The 21,459-nt window shown below is 45.7% G+C and overlaps 2 protein-coding genes across 2 annotated transcripts in view; one reads left to right on the top strand and one right to left on the bottom strand.

Annotated features, from left to right (window-relative positions):
* Positions 1 to 2,570: 2,570 nt before the first annotated feature.
* FEM1B (fem-1 homolog B) lies at positions 2,571 to 8,295 on the top strand. Its single transcript, XM_061595252.1, has 2 exons — positions 2,571 to 3,463; positions 6,579 to 8,295. Exons 1-2 carry the CDS (start codon positions 3,216 to 3,218, stop codon positions 8,212 to 8,214), a joined length of 1,884 nt encoding a protein of 627 aa, XP_061451236.1. The 5' UTR covers positions 2,571 to 3,215; the 3' UTR covers positions 8,215 to 8,295.
* Positions 8,296 to 12,585: 4,290 nt separating this feature from the next.
* ITGA11 (integrin subunit alpha 11) overlaps positions 12,586 to 21,459 on the bottom strand; it is a 102,448-nt gene continuing 93,574 nt past the window's right edge. Inside the window, exons 28-30 of the mRNA XM_061595536.1 lie at positions 20,307 to 20,402; positions 16,279 to 16,392; positions 12,586 to 14,180 (exon numbers count right to left, since the gene is read on the bottom strand). Coding sequence (XP_061451520.1) covers positions 14,109 to 14,180; positions 16,279 to 16,392; positions 20,307 to 20,402 — 282 coding nt within the window. The 3' untranslated portion in view covers positions 12,586 to 14,108. The remainder of the gene's footprint in view (positions 14,181 to 16,278; positions 16,393 to 20,306; positions 20,403 to 21,459) is intronic.

Raw genomic sequence — 21,459 nt, 5'->3', positions numbered from 1 at the left:
ATCCCTTCCTGCCACTGCTGCCTCTTCCATGTGTTACTCAGCAAGAGAGCCACGTGGCACAGTCAGGCCATTCCTCCGATGCATAATGCATGGGTTGGCCCTTGTATAGTTTCCACAGGTGGCAGCAGCTCCAGTTGCATGACTTTCAATTAACTATTCATTTTGTTGTTACTGAAACCACTGAGAAACAATTGCACCAAACAGGCCTTGGGTCCAATTAGCAGAATCGCATTACTGACCATGTCAGCCGGCTCCAGCAAATGACTAGTTCATAACAATAGGTGACTCCCCCTGAAAGCCTCTGGAAACAGACACCGGGACCTGCAACATGATGAGAGGAGGACAAGAGGCTCTCTCTCTCTCTCTCTCTCTCTCTCTCTCTCTCTCTGTGTGTGTGTGTGTGTGAGAGAGTGAGAGTGAGTGAGAGAGGGCTGTAACTCAGTGGTAGAGCAACCATTTTGCATGGAGAAGGTCCCAGGATCCATTCCCCAACATCTCCAGGTAAGTCTGGGACAGACTCCTGCCTGAAACTCTGGAGAGCTGCTGCCAGTTACTGTAGACAATACTGAGCTAGATGGACCAATTTTGTAACTCAATATAAGACATCTTCCTCTGCTACTAGGAGAGGGAGGGGACAATGCCACTAGTGGGTGTCTGTAGAAAGGACACCACTGATATCAAGGGGGTATCAAACCACGCAAAACCCATTTCCCATTGATTCTAACACAGTTTTTCTGAGGCATATTTAAACCTTTCAGAGTCTAAACTGTAGACAAATGTTTTCCAGACTTCTGATTCCGGTGGCACACAGTTAAACATTTAGAACAATTAAAATAGGAGGCACGTTATATTCATATACCTGAAATGGTTTATTTTTAGTGCGTAGAAGACTTCAGAGTGACCTGCCCTTAGAGGAGCCCTCTCCCCCTGCTATGCTTGTTCTGGGTGTGCCTGCCAATGCGTTGGAGGCAAGCCCAGACCAGAGCAGGGGTTTATGGGGCAGACAGGAAACTGCCTCATACAGACTCAAACCACTGATCCATCTGCCTCAGTAGTTGCTGCACACCAGTCTTTGCCTACCTAGTGCCCTCCAGATATTTTGGACTACAACCAGTGATGGTTGGTGACTCCATATCAGTGGGGCAGTGGAATCTGCCCTGGGTTTTAGTCCAACTTTCAAGGAGCTGTCCAAGGTGCCTCAAAATTTCATACTAAAACCTGGAGCAGATTTCACTGCCCCACTGACATGCAGCCACCAGCTGCTACTGACTGCAACTCCCATTAGCCCCAGCCAGCATGGTGCTGGCTGGGGTTAATGGGAGTTTTAGTCTGGAGAGCAACCATGTTGGCAAATGCTGGTTTACACAGACTGGCAGCAGCTCTCCAGGGCCTCAGGAACCATTCTGCCTCAGTCCTATCTGAAGATGTAGGGGATTGTACCTGGGGCCGCCTTTTGCGTGCACTCTCTCCCTAAGCTACAAGGTGTGGTATCTGGCGTTAGCAGAGGTCTTTCCCCAGGCCTACCTGCAAATGTCAAGAACTGAACCTTCTGCATGCAATGCAGGTGCCCTACCACTGAACTATGATGGCCCTTCCTCTTACAGTATTTAGGAACATAGGAAGCTGCTGCCATATAGCAAGGTCAAAGCATTGGTCTGTCTAGCTCAGTATAGTCTGCACTGACAGGCAGCAGCTCTCCAGGATATCAGGCAGGGGACCTCCCCAGCCCTACCTCAAGGTGCAGGGGAGTGAACTGGAGACCTTTTGCATGCAAAGCAGATGCTCTTCCACTGAGCTAGGGCTCTTTGCCAGGTGCTCCCAATCCCCTGGAGCAGGCTGACTCCTGCACCCGTCACTAACACTCAGCAAGGTAACTTCCTCAACCAGTACCAGCCATTGGCCCAAGCCAACATGGCTCTAAAGAAGAAATCATAGAATCGTAGAGTTGGAAGGGGCCTATAAAGCCATCGAGTCCATTCCCCTGCTCAATGCAGGAATCCAACAGGTGACCGTCTAGCTGCCTCTTGAACGCCTGCAGTGTTGGAGAGCCCACCGTCTCCCTAGGCCATTGGCTCCATTGTGGTACTGCTCTCACAGCTAGGAAGATTTTCCTGATGTGCAGCTGAAATCTGGCTTCCTTCCTGTAACTTGAGCCCATTATTCCATGTCCTGCACTGTGGGACGATCGAGAAGAGATCCTGGCCCTCCTTTGTGTGGCAAAATCGTTCAAGGACTTGCAGAGTGCAATCAAGGGACATCTTGGACAGCTCCTGTCCAATTTTGCTTCCCAATGCATTTAACTGGGATTCACTCCCCAGGCAGATATATGGCAACAGAGCCCAGCTTGGGCGAGCCTTCTCGAAACGTAGCTCGGAGCCGAGGCAGAAGGTCCAGAAACGTGAGCCGCGCCTCGCCGCTTCTGCCTCTCTCTCCGTGCCCAGGAAGCGGCGGGGGACCCTGCCTGTCCCCGGAACGACTCTCCCGCGGAGAGCAGTTTCCCAGTACGGCTTCGATTTCGATCGGACGCGCCTGGCCATTTCCGCTTCCGGGAAGGAAGGAGGGAAGGAGCAACTGGAAAGCCGGTCCGGCGGCTGCGAAAGACACCTCCGGCGGTCCGTACGCGCCAGCGCTTCCTCGCTCTCTGCCATCCTTTCCGAGGACTCGTAGCAGCGGCAGCAGCAGCAGCAGCAGCAGGAGCGAGCGGGCTCCAGTTCCCCTTGCCGGGTGCATCGCGAAGGCCTTCCGGGGACTGGCACCCTGGGCCTTTCTCTGCCCCTCTCCCCGGGCGTGGGTTGAGGGCTCCCTCGGGCCCGTGCAGTGTGGGGCTCCAGCCTTCCCAGGGGGGCCTGTGGCCCAGGCAGAGAACCCGCCCCGCCACTTCCCTCAGCCAGGTTCCCTTTTGGGGAGGGCGAAGGGGTGCGGGGGCCGAGGCTGCCTTCTCTCCCCCCGCTTTGCGAGCATGGGGCTTGGGGCTTCCGAAGGCAGGCGCTTTGGGGTGGCTCAGCTCGCCTAAACCGTGCGTGGTGGTGGCGGGGAACGGCAGGACAACGAGAAGGCCCGGTGCCCCCCCTGACCCCAGGGGGGTCGGCCCGCATGCACCTCCCCACTGCAGAGCCACGGAGGAGGAGGAAGAGGAAGAAAATCCCGGCTCGGCCCTGGCGCCGGCTGGGGGAGGTGGCGGCTGGCGTTGGCGGTCCCGGGAGGAGCAGGCGGCCATGGAGAGCCTGGCGGGCTACGTGTACAAGGCGGCCAGCGAGGGACGGGTGCTGACCTTGGCCGCCCTGCTCCTGAACCGCTCCGAGAGCGACATCCGCTACTTGTTGGGCTACGTCACCCACCAAGGTGGGCAGCGGTCAACTCCTCTCATCATCGCTGCCCGCAACGGGCACGCCAAAGTTGTGCGCCTGCTCCTGGAGCATTACCGTGTGCAGACCCAGCAGACCGGGACGGTCCGTTTCGATGGGTACGTACTTGTGGCTGCGGAGGAGGCCTTGGGCTTCTTTCGAACAGGAGAAGATGGGATGGTCCTGTGGATCGATACAGTGCAGCCTGGTTGTTGTGGTGCTTTCGCTCATTGAATGGAATATAGTAGGTTACATCATGCCTTCGTTTGATTGGCATATGCTGTTTCTGTAAATGATCATCCAAGAATCATAAAAGTGGAAGGAGCCAAAAGCTGCCTGCTGTGAGGCAAGACCTTCCCCACCTATGCTGGACCATAAATAAAGAACAGGCACGATGCAGAAAGGTACCTGTGTAGATCAACACTTTTAAGATAACTTGATCAACTAATTCCAGATGATGCTTCAGGAGAAGATGGCAGAGTTTTGGCCTCCCCTGCCCATCTCTAGTTTGAGTCTGGTCCTGTCACATTCTTGCCATCATTATTGCAGTTGTGAGGACTGAGAACTCTTTCCTTCCCCACCCTAAACGAGGAAAAAAGTGTGGGGAAATATGCTTTCGGCAGGGAAAAACAAAAGTTACCTGATTTATGTAGCCTACTTTATCAGATGCAAATCACAGGATTGCTCAAAATCTTGCTTGAATCAAATTCCATATATGGGGGTATTACTTGGCTACTTTTCTCCCCCACTCTGGTTCATGTGTTACTTGCACAAAAAAGGCTCTGCGTGTTAAGAGGCAGAGGGGTCCTGCCACCACCCCAGTTGTCATAATGTGACATAACGTGTGGAGACTCCTTTGCTTGAGTAATACCTGTAGGGAGTTCTTGACCATCTGTGTTCTGAAAACCCTAAGTAAAAACTGAAATACATCAGAAGAATAGTTCAAAGGCCTCACCCAGCTCCCTATGTCTGTGCTTCCAAGTCATGACAGTAATGCTGATTGGGGCTCTTGTTTCACTTCAGTGCTCAGGAGGGCTTAAGAGCTATATTGTTCTTCTTGGGTGCAGAAGTAGTTCTCACCCTTGCTTCATCTTTCTTAAGGCTGTTGAACCGAAGGGAAACAGAGAGTGCTCAAACATGTAAAGCTCAGAATTCCCCTTGCGCATATCTACCTTGTAATCAGGGTGCTTTCCCTCTGCTTTTGCCAAATGATCATTTCTTTCTGTGACATCGCTGGGGAGTTGGGTTGCTGGGAGGCCTGTCACCTGGAGAAAAGCATATCCCACTCTGCAGCCAGACCTCCAAGCTGTCCTTTGCTCCTGTCTAAATGGACTAGGTATAATGCTAGCATTTCAGGTTCTGGATAGGCTAGACAGGAAAGTTAATCCCAAAGCAGCTCTAGAAACGATACAAGATTTTTTACTTTTGAAGAGGATTAAACAGCTGAGAACGTCTCATTTGAAGATAGAAAGCCAACTCTCTACTTCATGAAAATGATGGGGTTGTCAGATGGGGCTGTGGAAGTTGAACTTCAGCTCATATTTTGGGGGGGGGGGAGAGTGACAGCTCCTTTTCCCTGCTCACTTATTCTTCTGTTGTTCTGTCGATGTGAATGAGTCTTGTGTAGATGAATGACTCCCCAATGAGTTCTGCTGGAGTACCTCATTCAGCTCTCTGAGATTATCCTAAAATGTAGGCCTCCTAAAACAGTAGTCACTTGTTGATTCTAGTTAGTTACGAGAAGCTGGCAGGTACGGTGAGCCCTGTTCCGATATTTGAATGACTGGGGAGAACTCGAGGCCCCCTTTTAAGAACAACCGCTTGACATTGATATGCAAGGTAGGAAACAAAGAGACAGTGGAAATATCCTGCCTGCCTGATAGGAGCCAAAGCAAACAACAGGAGCATCCAAGGAGCTGTAGTAAAAGTCTTCTTTTTCCCAGCCTCAGCATTACTTCGGGTGCTGCCCAGTGAGTCTTCCTCCTTTCCCTTGAGCTGCCTTTAAAACTGATTGCTGCTTTCTTTGTCCCAACACGTTCCAACAATAAGCTCCCTCTAAATATGACTCTTAAAACTGTAATTACTTTAAACTCATTTGCCTGGAGAGTTTTTTGGCCTGGGGTTCTTTATTCAGCCATGGTGAGACGTAACTGACAAGCTAAAATGGTTTGAAAAACTGCAGAGTGCTTACTTGTGGGGCAGGCAGTATGGCGACAAGGCTGAAAGATACTGCCACTGCCCCATTTCTCTGACTGACTGACTGGACCAGGGTCTCCCAAAGTGTTTGGAGATCAGTCACAATTTGAGATACATGGGCCATTTAGATAAGGTGGCCACCATGGGATTGTGCGACAGAGACAGTTAACTAAGATAACTGAATTTCCACCATACTGTTTTTTCAATTGTGGGGGATGAAGGCATTGTGTATGCTCATGCTCTTAAGCAATGATGAGGGTTTCCCCAAATTTCATGGAGGGGGGGCCCTCCATCCCAGAGATGCATATCTGAGGCCAGGGTAGGGGCTGTGGGGGAGGCTCTTTTCTGTGAAGTCAGTTTATGGGAATGCACCTGTAACTTTGACCAGATTTCTACCCATCTAAGATGACAGACACAGTGTGCTGCCTTTGGTATGGCTGCTGGGTGCAGATATCTCATGCCTATTCATTTTTTACTGTATTGATTATTGTGGGCCAAGTCCTCTCTGTGGCTGTTAGTAGGGTTACTGAATAGCTGTCATCAACTGTAGGAGTGAGGTGAATCCTGCTGCACTTATATATTGGATTTTATAATTGTTTTGGAACGTCAACCCCCCTTTACTACAATAGTAATAACGACATGTTTTAAAGATGTTTTGGGTGGTTTATCATCTTGTTTGCCACCCTGGATTCCCTTTGGGAGGAAGGGCAGGATATAAATGTAATAAATAAATAAATAAATAGATTTATTACCCACCCTTCAGCAGACGGTCCCAGGGCAGGTCACAACAATGTACTAGACGTCGTGCACTCCTCCAGCATTGAAGTTTCATTCTGTGTACCTGTCCAACCCCTTGCATAACTCCTCTGTCTACATCCACCCTCCCATTCTGCATCTATTTCCTGTATTTCCCTACTTCCTGAGCTGATTCTCCACAACGAGAAACTTTTGTTCAGTCTAGACCGTTTTACAGGAGATTATTTTGACACTATTTTAAAGAATTATACCAGTTCTAACATTGTCTCTTTGTTTCCCTAGTTATGTCATCGATGGGGCCACGGCACTGTGGTGTGCAGCTGGGGCTGGCCACTTTGAAGTTGTTAAGCTCCTGGTAAGCCACGGGGCCAATGTCAACCACACTACTGTGACCAACTCTACACCACTGCGTGCTGCATGCTTTGACGGCAGGCTTGACATCGTGAAGTACCTGGTGGAGAACAATGCCAACATCAGCATCGCCAACAAGTATGACAACACTTGCCTTATGATTGCTGCTTACAAGGGTCACGTGGACGTGGTGCGCTATCTTCTGGAGCAGCATGCTGATCCCAATGCCAAAGCACACTGTGGCGCTACAGCATTGCACTTTGCAGCTGAGGCTGGCCACCTGGAGATCGTCCGTGAACTGGTGAAGTGGAAGTCTGCCATGATGGTAAATGGCCATGGAATGACACCTTTAAAAGTGGCAGCAGAGAGCTGTAAAGCCGACGTTGTTGAACTACTGCTGGCGCATGCTGATTGTGACCGCAAGAGCAGGATCGAAGCTTTGGAACTTCTGGGTGCCTCGTTTGCCAATGACCGAGAAAATTATGATATCATGAAGACCTATCATTATTTGTATTTAGCCATGCTAGAGCGGTACAAATATAGCGAGAACATTATAGAGAAGGAGGTCCTGCCTCAGATAGAAGCCTATGGCAGCCGGACGGAGTGCCGGACTCCTCAGGAGCTAGAATCCATTCGGCAGGACCGAGATGCTCTGCACATGGAGGGCCTCATTGTCCGAGAGCGAATTCTGGGTTCTGACAACATTGATGTCTCGCACCCCATTATTTATCGTGGTGCTGTGTATGCAGATAACATGCAGTTTGAACAGTGTATCAAGCTCTGGCTTCACGCCTTGCATTTACGGCAGAAAGGCAATAGGAACACACATAAGGACCTCCTCCGATTTGCTCAAGTCTTCTCTCAGATGATACACTTGAACGAGCAGGTGAAAGCCAGGGACATTGAGAGCGTCTTGAGGTGTAGCGTCTTGGAGATAGAGCAAGGGATGGCCAGGGTCAAAAGCTCTCAGGATGCTGAGCTCCACACAGCCATGGACAACTATGAATGCAATATCTTCACCTTCTTGTACTTGGTGTGTATCTCCACCAAGACACAGTGCAGGGATGAGGAACAGTCGCGAATTAACAAGCAGATATATAACTTGATCCACTTGGATCCCAGGACACGAGATGGGTCCAGCTTGCTGCACCACGCTGTCAACTCCAGTACCCCAGTGGATGACTTCCATACCAATGACGTCTGCAGCTTCCCCAATGCGCTGGTCACCAAACTCCTCTTGGACTGCGGTGCTGATGTCAATGTTGTAGACCATGAGGGGAACACCCCGCTGCACGTCATAGTCCAATACAACAGGCCCATCAGCGACTTTTTGACCTTGCACTCCATCATCATCAGTTTGGTTGAGGCTGGCGCTCATACGGATATGACGAACAAGCAGAAGAAGACTCCTCTAGACAAAAGTACCACTGGCGTGTCCGAAATACTCTTGAAAACTCAAATGAAGCTGAGTCTGAAGTGCCTGGCCGCTCGAGCTGTGCGGGTTTATCACATCAGCTATCACAACCAGATCCCCAAGTCTTTGGAAGAATTTGTCGAATTCCACTAGCCACAACAACAGGTGGTGGTGCTCCTTCCCTCCATGAAAGGTCAAACTCTAGTCAATAAAATACTAGGCAGAGCTTTTGAATTCCCATTTCTTCTCTCTTCTTTTCAGTAGCAAGTACACAGCAACCAGCCCCCTCATAAACTTGCTGTCTTGCTTTGATTTATGAAAACCTGCCCTCTGGTGTCTGAAAGTCCAGATGGCAGAATGAATGGTTTTCTTTCTTTCCTCTTAATGAACCTGGGCTAGGGTGGAGAATCAAACTCTAAAATTAGAATGAGTGGAAAATATTTTGATACTATGATGTACACGGGTTTTTACCATTGACAGCCAAGAATGCTTGAAGCAGCTACCTGCAAAGAGGTTTGCATTTAACCAATTGAGCCAGCATGTTAGCTGTGCAGCAGTTTGGAAAGTCTTCTTTTGGGAATAAGGAAGAGGAAGCTGACAAGGATCTTATTGCTGGGATTTTACTAAAACGCGCGCAAAGCAACCCAGGGAAGTTTATTCCTCACCAGCCTGTTTTTTAAATACCTTTCATTTCCTGCTGCACCTGTTGCTAACATTTTGTTTTTCATTTCTGCTTGCAACGAAATGAAAATAACTGATCATTTGCTTACAAACAAAGGAAAATGCAGGTTGAAATTCAGGTGTGTGAATGTGCTTGCCCAACATTACTTAAAATGACTAGTACTCCTTTGTTGTTGGGGGGTGGAGGGAAACAAGCATATCTCCTCAAATATCAATTCCCACCTTTGCTTCTTTTTTAAAAAGTACCAAAAGGCAGAAATACCTTGTGCATCTGTATGTATGAGTGTATTGTTTTGTGTGAGGTGTGTTCCCTCCTTCCCAATAAGGTAAAAAGCATAGTGATTAAGGCTGGATCTTAATCCCACACCTGAAATGTTAATTGCTGCATTTTCCTGATTTCTTCCAACTAGCCGGCAAAGTGGGTTTTCAAAGGATGAGCTCATTCTTTTCCCCCATAAAATGTTAAACTTCTGGTAGGGAAGGATCAGGGAAGAATAATTGTGTTGTCAGCCCCCTTCATTATGGAACTTTTCAGAAAAATAATCCCCCCTTAATAACTGCTCCTTCAAATCATCCTTTGCAAAGGCCATCTTTTAAATCACTCACAGTGTCCCGATTGTACGAAGAATGTCTGACCTGTGAAAAGTCTCTCTTTGGCAGGAACGTCAGCAGCCCAGTGCCAGTTTTGACAGGTTCCAGAAAACACTCCCCATGTTTTTAAATGCCACTTTCTAACTGTCAGATGGGAAAAGAATGTTCTGCAGTCATTTTTTAAAAATGGAACAGAGAATTCTAATAAAAAGAGGCATTCTGAGCACAGGTGTGTATGTGTGTGTTTGTATTACAGATAAAATCTTGAATGGGAAACTAAACTGATTAATCCTGCTGCAAAGTGATTGGTTGCTGCTCTTGTTGGATGTCAGTAAGGGTCAGGCCTGTCTAGTTTCCCAAGAGAAGTCATTTTGTGCGATTGCATTTTGCTTTAATTGTAGGGTGAAGAAAGAACAAGTTGCTCAGCCAGACTCTCTTCCTTTCTGCGTCTTAAATGAACAAAAATGTTGTCGAGCATTGTGGCATTTGTGTGGATCACATTCTGAGTATATCTGGAATTCAAATTCATTCTGCGTTTCAGCAGCTTGGATTGGCAGGTTGTTAATTCCTCCATGGTGAGGTTGGGGAGAGAGAGAAATGATCTGAAAGCCGCCAGGGGGTTCTCCTTACTTTGTGAATGTGAATGCTTGTTTCTGAAACTCAAAATGATGCTTTTTTTTAAAAAGACGGTTTAAAAAAAGTTAGCTAGTGTGCTGATAGTCATCAAAAAGTTAATGCTCAGGGTTGTATCCAACTAAATCCTACTCAGAGCAGACCCATTAAAATTTATGAAGTTAAGTTAGTCATGTCTATTCAATGGGTCTGCTTCAAGTAGGACTAGCATTGAATACCACCAATTCATGTATTCGTCTTAATTTTAAATTTTGTGTGCAAGAAAAACATTTCTTCAGAAGGAAAGTTGCAGTGACCAAAATAAATGTGATTGGTTTAGGTAAGTCTAAGCTTTATGAGCCTCTCTTGATATTATGTTAATATGGTGAGATGAAATTTCATCAATGAATGGCCTGGTCCTGTGAGCCATTGCAGAAGCGATACTATTCGTAATTGGTAGCATGGGAGTTGGACCTTGGCCCCTCTGCCACTAAGGCAGTAGACTTTGCACTGTGAATCCTGCTGCAATTCTTTCCAGGTCCCCAGTCTTCCAGTACTGCCTTTAAATCTTTTGCCATGGTTAGTTTTGATGGGAGCACAACTTAGTTGCCTTAGGACACTTCCTTTTAAAACAAGCCTCTTCATATTATACAAAAATCTAGGCAGTATACAACAGTAAACAATATAATTAAAACAAAAATACAACATAAAACCAGCAAAACAGAAGTATAAAAGCAGCAATTCAGGGAGTTCATACAGACAAAAACAGGGTCAGGGAAAGCCTGAGCAAAAAGGTATGTCTTCACAAGACATCTGAAGCAACTGACGGCTGCTGCTTCCCGGTGGCAGAGGGAAGGGCGTTGCACAGGGCAGGGGCACCAGCAGAAAGCACCCGTTTGGGGTCTCTGCTGTATAATATTCTGTAGAGAATTGCCCCAGATGATCGAAGCAATTCAGCAGGTGTCTACGGGGTAGGGAGTCTTTCAGGTAGCTGGTCATGAGTTGTTCAGGGCTTTATATTATTATTATTATTAAACAATAATTTATATATTGCTTACATGCCAGAATGGCTTCTAAGCAGTATACAAGCATTAAATCAATTATAAAATCCAAACATAAACCTTTCCATCAGAACTTTAAAAACACCTGCATTTAAAATATACACATAAAAATATACACATAATTAAAAACAATTAAAAGACCAATTTATTAATTAATTAAAAGAGCAATTAAAGCACTTGGATCAGGAAGTTCAATTTCAGGGGAATGCTTGCCTAAACAGGTGTGTCTGTCAAGTGTCTGTAGGATGCCCATATGGATATGGGGCCTCTCGTGTTCCAGCAGAGCTTTCAGAAAATCTGTAGCCGCCCCTGCACAGAGCATACACATTCTTGCAGAAAGAGGCAACCTTCCAGATGCTGACAATAGATTATTGCAGCACTGACATACTCGACCCACCCTTGTAAGTTCATTTACTTAAAGGGGTGGGGGACGGATATGGATGCTTTTATCATAAGCTGAGCAGCTATCTGTCTCTCTGGAATTCTCTAGAAAACAAATCAAAGTAAATAAGTTGGATGGAGAGAGTAGAAAACAAAATTAATGTTTAGGTCTGCCTTTGCCAACCTGGGACCCTCCCAATGTTGTGGGCTACAACTCCCAGTGGTTTAGCACCCCAACCCTAAAAGCCCAGGGCTGGCTGGGGGCTTTGAATATGTTGTACTGACTGCCCTGAGTTTTAAAAGACGTCTGGTTGTTTCAAGGCTACCAGTGAGCTTGTTGCTAAGGAGAAAAAAATCACACACACAGGAAGGACAAGGAAATCTTTTCAAATTCGGTACCTGAGCTGCAATCTAGCAGCGATGGAGAATTAATTATGCAATTGGACTTGGCTCTTCTGAAGCAAACTTTAGCTGGTGAATTGAACCAGACGGACTTCCAGGCCTCTAGGAGATTCCCAGCACCAAACGTCTCCCTCTCCTGTCATTTGCATCCTTTTCAGTTTGGTGTAGTGGTTAGGGTGTTGGCCTACAACCTGGGAGACCAGGGTTCAAATCCCTACCTAGCCATGAAGCTCCCTGGGTGACCTTGGGCCAGTCACTGCCTCTCAGCCTCAGAGGAAGGCAATGGGAAACCCCCTCTGAACACCACTTACCATGAAAACCTCATTTGTAGGGTTGCCATAAGTCGGGATTTACTTATGGCAATCCATTTGCATTTCCATTTTCTGTGAGAGTAATTTCACACCCCCAATGTTTCACTTAAGTGTCCCTTCTGTGGCAACTGAAATATTTACAAAGCAGAAGTACCTGTCAGCAAGCACCACAACTGTGTTAATGACAGGCTCCTTCTAATGCAGCCCTTGCCAACCTGATGACCTCCAGATGTTTTGGACTGCAACTCTCATCAGCCCCAGGCAGCAGAGCCATAGTGATGGGGGCTGATGGGAGTCTTGATCCAAAACAGCTGGAAGGCATCAGGTTGGCAAAGGCTACTCTAATGAATTTGGGCATGTGTGTGTTTGCATTTCCTCCAAACAAGAGGCAAACTTTGTAGTTCCTTTAAAAGAAAAAAAGCCATACACGAATACCTTTTCACTTTAAAAAGTTTAATTTTCTTTTTTTAAAAAAAATGCACCCTACTGCTACAACATTTTACATACGTTACTGCATTCAGCAGAACAGATATCTCACTTTCAGTCATTAATATTAACAATAGCATAAATAATTCTATTATGCAAAAGAAAAAATGGTCAAATTAAAACCTTTCCATCATACAAAAGTATTTACACATATAATACATTTTTCCATAAGTTTGTTGCTTTTGGCAATTGCACAACTTGTGGGAAAACACTTCAAACTGGTTTTTTTTAAAAGTCGACTTTAAGAAAAAGAAAGGTAAACATTTTCAGAATAAGTATATACAGCTGAGGATTGAAGGGTTGCATTAAGGTGCTTACAGTTGTCGGTATTTGTATTCAGTGCATTAAAAGAAGGCAATTAAGACCTCTCTTCAACTGCTCCATGTAAAGAATGGAAGACGCATTATGGGGTGGGGAGGGGAGGTCTGTGTCTAGCTGGGCATGTCTTCTGTACTAGCTTCAGTACCTTGGACAGCTCCTCGAAATTTCTGACTAAAACCCGGCACGGATTCCACGGCCTCGCTGACATGCAGCCACCAGCTGCCCCTGCTCTGGTCTCTCCAAAATGAAAGGGAGTTTCTTGTGCAGAAGAAGTGCCCGGTGCATTATATCTTTTGCTTTGGCTGTTCATAAGAGTTTGGTGAATAGCATCAAAATAAGGCTCTTGGAACTTTCTTGATTCATTGGTAAACACACAGCGTAGTGATGCTATCAGTGTTTGGTCTCTTGGTTTTGCAGCATTTCGTTTCTGCTGACAACTGATGCAACAACTGCTAGAGAACATCCGTAACCATCTGCAACCTCCATTTAATTGTCGTCGCCTGGTCTCTGTTATCTCTTACGGATATCTTGCTGGGATCTTGGTTTAAAGCATCAGCTTTGCATAGAGTCCTTGGGTTATGTCCTCAAATTGTTTTAAGTGCTGCACCATTTTGTAAAGGCAACTTCATCTGTTTTGAAGGCATGCTGAATTAATAATATCTTAACTCCTTGAAGGCCACCTGTACAGAATACATCAGTCTGGTTCATTGTTCCATGGTATCTTGGATAAGCAGTTGCTGTAAAAAGAATCTGTGAAGAAACATTCCAGGGATCCAGGCTTTCCACTTTTTTGGAATGGGGTGGGCAGTGTGCAAAGCTTTCCCCAGTGAGAACCAGACTGAAAACAGGAGGCATGGTCATGCAATAAAGACTAGAGCTCTGATGCTTTAGGGTCAGCCCAGAGCTATTCTGGCGTATTTTGCCTCGTGGAGCCAAGATTTGTCATTTTAAAGAAAAAGATGACCACTGAAGGGTTCTTTTGTCCTTGTAAATTTACTCTCCCAGTCCTTGATGCATAGCTTCCAGTGTCTTAGGCTGAAGGAAGCAATTTAAACCAGTTTGAAGTACCTTTTAGCCGGCTGCAATTGGGTTGCTTTCAAGCGAAAAGGGGTGTGTGTGTGTGTGTGTGTGGTGTGTCTGATCAATGCAAACAAAACTTGGCTATGAGGAGCCACTGAATCATTCAGGGGAAATAACAGCCTCAGTCCAAGTCTTTGGTGTTCTGATCTTGGGCTGCATCTCTCTTGCGGTTAGCACTTTTAAAAAAGCCAAGCTGCAGGGAAATGAAGATAAAAAAGAAAAGCCCACTGTTAACTTCAACCTTGCACTAATTGCACTATTGATAGGCAGGCTCCTTGGCCCTGGTTGACGCTCCCTGCCTCTTCCAGCTGCATCTCACACACAAACACATGATTCAGTAGGTGACACTGTTTTATTTTTTTCTTTATCTATATCCTACCTTAGTGATTTCAGAGTGGCCTACAATTAAATAAGGAATTATTCAAATGTTAAAGCAGCAACCAACAAACTAGGAAATAAGAAAAGGGAAAAGCCTGCAGTCAGCTGAGTTTCCGCCTGTTACGTGGCTCTTGTAGCAACCCTAGTTGTCAAACAATGCAACAGCCACATGCTTATCAGCAAGCATATTTGGGTTTGTGTGCATGCAGAATACTAGTTTTCACAGAAATTGTTGGTTGATGGGATGAGGGGGAGATTAACAACTGTTTGGTTGATTCATCTGTCTGCCCACCAAAAGGGCACCTGGTAGGGAATGACTTCATATATGAACACATTGAGCTGTCTTTTAAATGAGTCAGATTTCGCCCATTGTCAGCAGCAGCCTTCCACAATCTGGTGCCCGTTTAGCTGTTGCGGACAACTCCCATCAATCTTAGCCAGCAGCCTGGCTGGAGCTGATGAGAGTTGTAGTCCAAAACAGCTGGAGGGCCCCAGGTTGGGGAAGGCTGGTTGTTGCAACTCTCAGTGACTCCTGAAGAGCTCCAGCAAAGGTCCTTCCTCATCCAATAATGCAACTTGAGCTCCTTTCTATATGCAAAGCAAGGGCTTTACCACTGAGGTGGCTCCTGCAACAGTGGATCACAATTCTGGTGTCCACAGCTCAAAGCAAATACAAGGATGTGTTTATCAAAAGATGCATTTGAAAGAAAGTTCTTTCATTATTTGCGGGGGATTTAGTAACACACATGCAGAAGAATTCCTTTAAAGGAAAAGAGGCTTTGCACATTTTTGATTTCCGGAAATGCAAGAAATGGAGATTCTATCTAAGCTAACATCTTGCATTAAACCTCCAATACTCACCACCTTATCAGCAGACAGGTGCCCTGCAATGATGAACTCCTAAAGTAGAAATCTATAACTTACGTATCTTTGGTTAATAATTTATACATATTCTATTTTTGTTTATTTTACAAAATCCAAACTGGCAAGTGGGCTAAGAACTCCTAGATTAGGACATTTCTAGGTAAAAGCATTGGGGTGTTCTGTTTTGTTTAGACTGACGGTGTAAAATGCCCATCTGGCAAAGAATTCTTAGTGCTAAGGTACAGGAACCCAGGAAGATGCCTTATACCATGTCAGACCAATTGGTCCATCTAGCTCAGTATTGTCTGCACTGACTGGCAGCCACTCTCCAAGGTTTCAGGCAGGAGTCTCTCCTTGCCCTACACGCAGATGCCATTGGGGATGGAATTGGGGACCTTCTGCATGCAAAGCAAGTGCTCTACTACTGAGCTATGAGCCTTCTAAAGACAGCTGAGTGTAAGCAAGATCAGCTCAATATTTCAAAATGCAATGAAGACATCAACTTGTTATCATCTTTAATGTGTCAATATTTGCCTGCATGATCGCCCACTGTAAATTGGCCAATTTTATACTCAGATCAAATAAGTTTATTGGTAATTGGCCATCAAGCTTCAGCAGGTGAACATTTTTATTTATTTATTTATTTGATTGATTAGTCACTTGATATCCGAAAGTCCCCAAACAACTTACACAATGTTAAAAACAAATAAAACAGACTATAAAAAAATAACAATAAACAACAAAACAATAGCAAAAGCACCCCCACACAGCCACAGGGTTTGGCAGCGTATTAAAACAAAGCATCATCTCCATCTATCAGATGCCTCGGAAAAAAGGTGCATTGTGGCCTGGTGCCGAAAAGATGAAGGCGCCAGGTGGACCTCACTGTGGAGTGCATTGCACAGATGAGCCACCTCTGAAAAGGTCCACATGGGGAGCCACAACTGAATGTCTTTCTCTCTCTCTCTCTCTCTCTCTCTCTGAAGGAGCAATTGTTACACAAAATGAGCCTCACCTGTACAGTGGGTGGGGAGGAGGGGAGGGCTTACCTTCCACAGCGCAAGCACCAAGAGTGCTAACAGTAGAAGACCACCTAATGTGCTCCCAATTATGATCCAGATGGGGATGTGGGACTCCTCTATCTTGGAGATTTCAAATGTGATCTGCAAGAGGAATAAAATAAGGGCAATGAGGGAGAGCAAGAAGGAGAAGCCCAGATGTGGCAGCACCTACACTTTGGAACTCCCTGCCTATTGGCATCAGGCAGGTGCCTTCACTGTGTGCTTTTTGGCCCCTGCTTAAAACATTTTTGTTTAGGCAACCCTATCCAGACATGTGGAAAGTTCACGGGTGTTTAAAATTTTTTTTTTAACCTTACTGTTGATTTTAATTATCTTCTGAATGTTTTTTAGATAACTGTTTTTAATTGTCTCATATTTATAATTTTAATGCTTTATTCTTTTTGCAACCCCCTTAGAAATAGTACTACAATCAAGCTGTCTATATATTTTGTTAAATAAAAATAAATATAGCTCTGACTTTATAAATACGATCATTCAGTTCAAAGAATATGGATTATTGTACTAAGCCCAAGGACCATGAGTTAAGTGGCTGGTGGTAATATTTTTCATTTTTTGTTTTAACATGACAATAATTTGTTGCGTTTTTTTTGTTTGTGTTTGTGTATATCAATAAAACCTAATAAAAATGGTGCACTAGCAACTAGCTGTTCAAATGGAACTCCCCTCAGCAATCAATTCCTTTTGTATGCAAAAAGGAGGAAGACAGTGGGTGTGATTTGCAGGGAATTCTAGATGAAAAAAAGAGTTTGGTTATGGTTCCTGTTCGGCTGACTCCATAGAAGTGTGTACAAGACAAGGAGTTTTTAGCTGCTGCCAGGAGAGGGCGCAAGTGTCCCACTCTTTGATGACCTTCCAGAAGTGAATAGTTTGTCAAGAGAAATGTGCGATGCAGAATCTTCTGCTCTGTGAGAGAGAGATATATATATATATATATATTCCCTCTCTCATAACACTAGAACTCAGGGACCCTCAATGAAGCTGAATGTTTGTTTGTTTGTTTATTAGATTTATATCCCACCCTTCCTCCTAGTAGGGGAAGACTCAGGACAACAAAAGAAAGTACTTCACACAGCATGTAGTGAAACTATGGAATTTTCTCCCTCAAGAGGCAATGGTGGCCACCAACTTGGATGACCTTAAAAGAGGATTAGAGGAATACATGGAGGAGTAGAAGGCTATTACTGGCTACTAACTATGGTGGCTATGTTCTACATCCACTGTCGGAGGCAGTATGCTTCTGAATACCAGCTGCTGGAAACTGCAGGAGGGGACAGTGCTGTTGTGTCCAGATCCTGAGTGTGGGCTTCCCACAGGTTGGCCACTGTGAGAACCGGATGCTGGACTAGGTGGACCATTGGCCTGATCCAACAGGCTCTTTTTCCTTTCTTATTCAACACTGCACAATGACCCCTCATCGGTGCTTAATTTCTAAGGAGAAATGCTGGGCACAGAAGGTACATTTTACCCCTGTTGGGTTAAGCTGGATTTGCAACTGATTGGCAGAGCGTACTGTCAGATGAGGCCACATCGAAGCACCCAATCATTGCTGTTCTGCTTTAAACTGCACATGGAAGAGAAACTCTGCTTCCAGATGTCTGGAACCCAGATGGCATTTTGTAGCCAATTGGGCAATCTCCCCTCTTTCCCCAGTCCCAGATGTTGGGGTGGGGTGGTTTTAATTGGGAGTATAGTGTAATAGGAAATGATTAAATATTTCCTGCCCTCTTGGAGCAGTTTATGGTGGAGGGGGAGGAAACTGATATGAAGCCAATGCTATTTGGAAGGGTAAAGGTTAAAGTGATAGATCTGATTTCTAGAGGAGACAAACCACAGAGAAGGAAATGGCTAGAGCAATCTATACAGGTCATCACCAGACCCAAACCCACAGGAAAGCTGCAGGATGGGTCATCTGGGGAAGCAGCACAGCTGTTTCATTGTGTTTTTTTTTTAAGTCAGATTTTCTGAACTCTGAGGGAAAAAAACAGAAGCTGAAAAAGGAAAACATAGGAGCAAGATGTTTTGCTCGTGACTTTTTGACCTTTAAAAGCCAGTGAACGGAGCATGGCTATTCCACACTATATGCCTAGTGTAGGTGCAGCGTGAAATCTAGGTTTTTGTTCTAATCATTGGCGTAGCCTGCTAAGAAAAGTGATAGAATCTTGGGCAGTCATTGTTGAAGCCGTAACAGGCAGGGAGACAGCAGGCCTGGCCCTATGAGCCATCCTTAGTCTTGGGTGTGGGATCTCCGAGGTGAAAGATTGGCATGCACTCCTCTCTTCTCCCTCCCACTCCTCTTCATCTGCTCCCCCCCTGCTTGCCGCCACCTCTCCCACCACAGTGGAAAGGGTGATCCAGGTCTCAGCCTGTTCCATTAGCTGGCAGGCTGTTGGCTCCACAAGGCTGCATTGCTGTAGGTGGCAGAATGAGTGGAAGCCTCTTGCCTTCCACTCTCCCACATCTCCCCAAAGTGTGCAAGAGAAGAGAGTCTGGGAGAATTGCACAGAGCTGCCTGCCTTAGGTAATTGTTTGGGGTCAGCTGGGCTTGCTCAGCCGTTGACTGTGGATGGATGCAGAGGGTGGTAAGGAAGGACCATTTGCACATGTGCTGGTATCACAAGGCAGCACAGAGAGAAGGCAAACCAGGTGCAAAAAGCATGTGTTGATGCCGCTGCCCAGGACAGGTAAGTAGGTAGAGGGGAGCAATTCAGTTCAGTTTGTATTTTAATGTGAACCTGCCTAGCTCACCATTCCTGAATCAATGTGCAAAGGGAAACGCCGCTGTTCTTTGAAATTCGCCTTCTCTAAATTTTACGATGCGGTTTGCCAGTCAAAAAGTGTGTACAAAAGTGCATATGCTAAGAGAAAACATACATTAAAAATCATAGAGAAAATGACATAAGAAAAATGCATTATAAGGGGAAAGCTTGCAAAAATGTTTATATAAGGGAAAATGACACAGAATAATGTGTCTATAAGGAGAAATGCACATGAAAATACTGATGGATTTTCATGGGGAGTTTTTTTGTTTTATTTCTAAAAGATGCAAATTGCTGCAGAAACGTGATGAACTGAAGACTGAGAAAGTGAGAAACGGAAATGGACCAACTGGCCCTTCTGTAATCGCCGTGTTAATCCCCTGTGCCTAATGACTAGTGGAGTCGCCATCTAATTGGGAAGGGGAATGGGCAGAGAGGAGAGGAGAAGTATACAGGCAGGAGCTGCAGTTCACATAAAGGCACTGCTGCCCTGGGCTCCTGCTGGGAGGAAGGGCGGGATATAAATCAAATAAAAAATAAATAAAATACTGATGTGAAATGACAGGCTGCATCTTGTTACCTTTGAACCCAAGTGAGCAGCAATTTTCAGAGCTTGTATTCCTTCTTAATTTTTTATTTTAAATTATTATTAAATGTATATTCCACCTTTCTTCCCCGAGGGAGCCCAATAAGCCCATCAGAGCAAATCCCTGCCCCCCTACAACCCACATCATGCTTCTACAAATCCCAAGTTGGAGAATTCTTGGAGAATTCTGATGAAAACAGAAATTGCCAACATTTGCTTAATTCATCCCGTGTCCAGAACAGAAATCAATCCAGCGAATAATGCTAAGTGTCTCCTCTTATTGCTGCTTTCAATCTGCAAATGGTATGCCATCGATTATGCCTCCCTCCCGCATTTGCATTGTGTTTCCTTTGCAGTGAAATGAATGGGGTGGAATAACATAATGACAATGTAATTTACATAATTCACATAATTAATTCCATAAGCTGCATCATTTCCCCACAGCAAATAGCAAGACAAATAACAGTTTTTGGCAGAAGACAAAGTGCGGCAGAACGGAAACGGCCCTGCATGTGATTAGTAGAGGGCTGAACAGAGAATGAAGCTTCCTCACACCCCTAATCCCAGGCCTAGATAGGATCATACTTGCCCAGGTTGCTTGTGACCTCTCAGGAGTCAAGTCCATGAGGAGCACCTGTGGTCAAGCGGCTCACCTGTCTGCTAGGATCCTCTTCTCTGAAGACAAAGGCACTGTGAAACCCTCTCTGCAGGGCGGCGTTAATCACGAATCTCAGTGACTTGAATTTCATCTGGACAGGACAAGACAGAGTCACAACAGGAGATCCAGTGTCGCTTAGCCACTCAGTGGCTCAGCTCATTTTGGAGGCTTAATCATGGGTCTGAGCAAAACTGGAGCTCCAGTGCTGTCTCCTTTGAAAGAGCAGTGCTGTCCCCCTGCCCCAAATATTTTAAGTGATACACAGGGGAAAAAACCCTCTTGTGCCATGGGATCTCTTCCTTGATGCCTGTTAGATCCCCATGTAAGCCAGGGAGAAGGAGGTGGCCCAGCTCCCTTGGCTACTGTTTTGAGAAGGGTACAAAGGAGGGGGGTGATCTGGCTAAATGTGGGCAGGGGCCAGAGTTGGGGTAGGGTCACATTTACTAGTGGCTACTCCTATTCCTATAACAGGAACTCAGCAAGCTGCCTTATACTGAATAAGACACACAGGTCCATCTAGCCCAGTACTGGCTGCCAGGGATTGAACCTGGGACCTTCTGCATGCAAAGCAGGTGTCCTGCCACTGGGCTACGATGGCGCTTCCCCAAAAGAGAGCCTAGGGCCACCCTAGGGTGCTTTCATGGCTGCGCAGAGATTGGAGCCCAGGAGACCGAGGGAAAGAGTCTGTTCAGTGGAAGTCTCCATGGGGATTAGACTGATTTATCGAAGGGGTGGTGGTGTATAAATGGTCCTAATAAAGAAATAGTGCAAAATTTGGCTGGCTGACTATATGCTGCCTCAGACAGCATTCTGGGTTGTATCCAGTGCTAGTCCTACTCAGAGTAGACCCACTGAGATTAATAAATATGTGTGACTTAGGCTCCTTGGTTTCAATGGGTCCGCTCTGAGTAGAATGTAGTAGAATACTTTGCTTTAAACCAGCTGAGTGGGGTTGTATTTCAAGAGCTCTTCTAGAGTTCATCTTAGTGTAAAAGAAGACAGCTGTTCTTGGTTTGACCCAATTCTCTCACCATTTGGTGTAATTAAGCACTGGGTATTGATGTGGCACTCAGAAAAAGAACAATCTCGTTTCCCAGCTACGTATGCCATTCGGGACGGGCGGGGAACTACTAGCAGCTGGATAAATT

Source organism: Rhineura floridana, chromosome 14 (genome assembly GCF_030035675.1).
Source record: "Rhineura floridana isolate rRhiFlo1 chromosome 14, rRhiFlo1.hap2, whole genome shotgun sequence".
In the NCBI taxonomy this organism is placed as follows: Eukaryota; Metazoa; Chordata; class Lepidosauria; order Squamata; family Rhineuridae; genus Rhineura; species Rhineura floridana.
The sequence above is the reverse complement of the archived record's forward strand: the minus strand, read 5'-3'. Positions and strand labels throughout refer to the sequence as shown.

Bases quoted from the DNA above. Each gene is read 5' to 3' on its own strand.
- FEM1B (XM_061595252.1), top strand. From the start codon at position 3,216: ATGGAGAGCCTGGCGGGCTACGTGTACAAGGCGGCCAGCGAGGGACGG. The intron at 3,464-6,578 runs GTACGTACTTGT...TTGTTTCCCTAG, and splicing joins GGGACGGTCCGTTTCGATGG to TTATGTCATCGATGGGGCCA.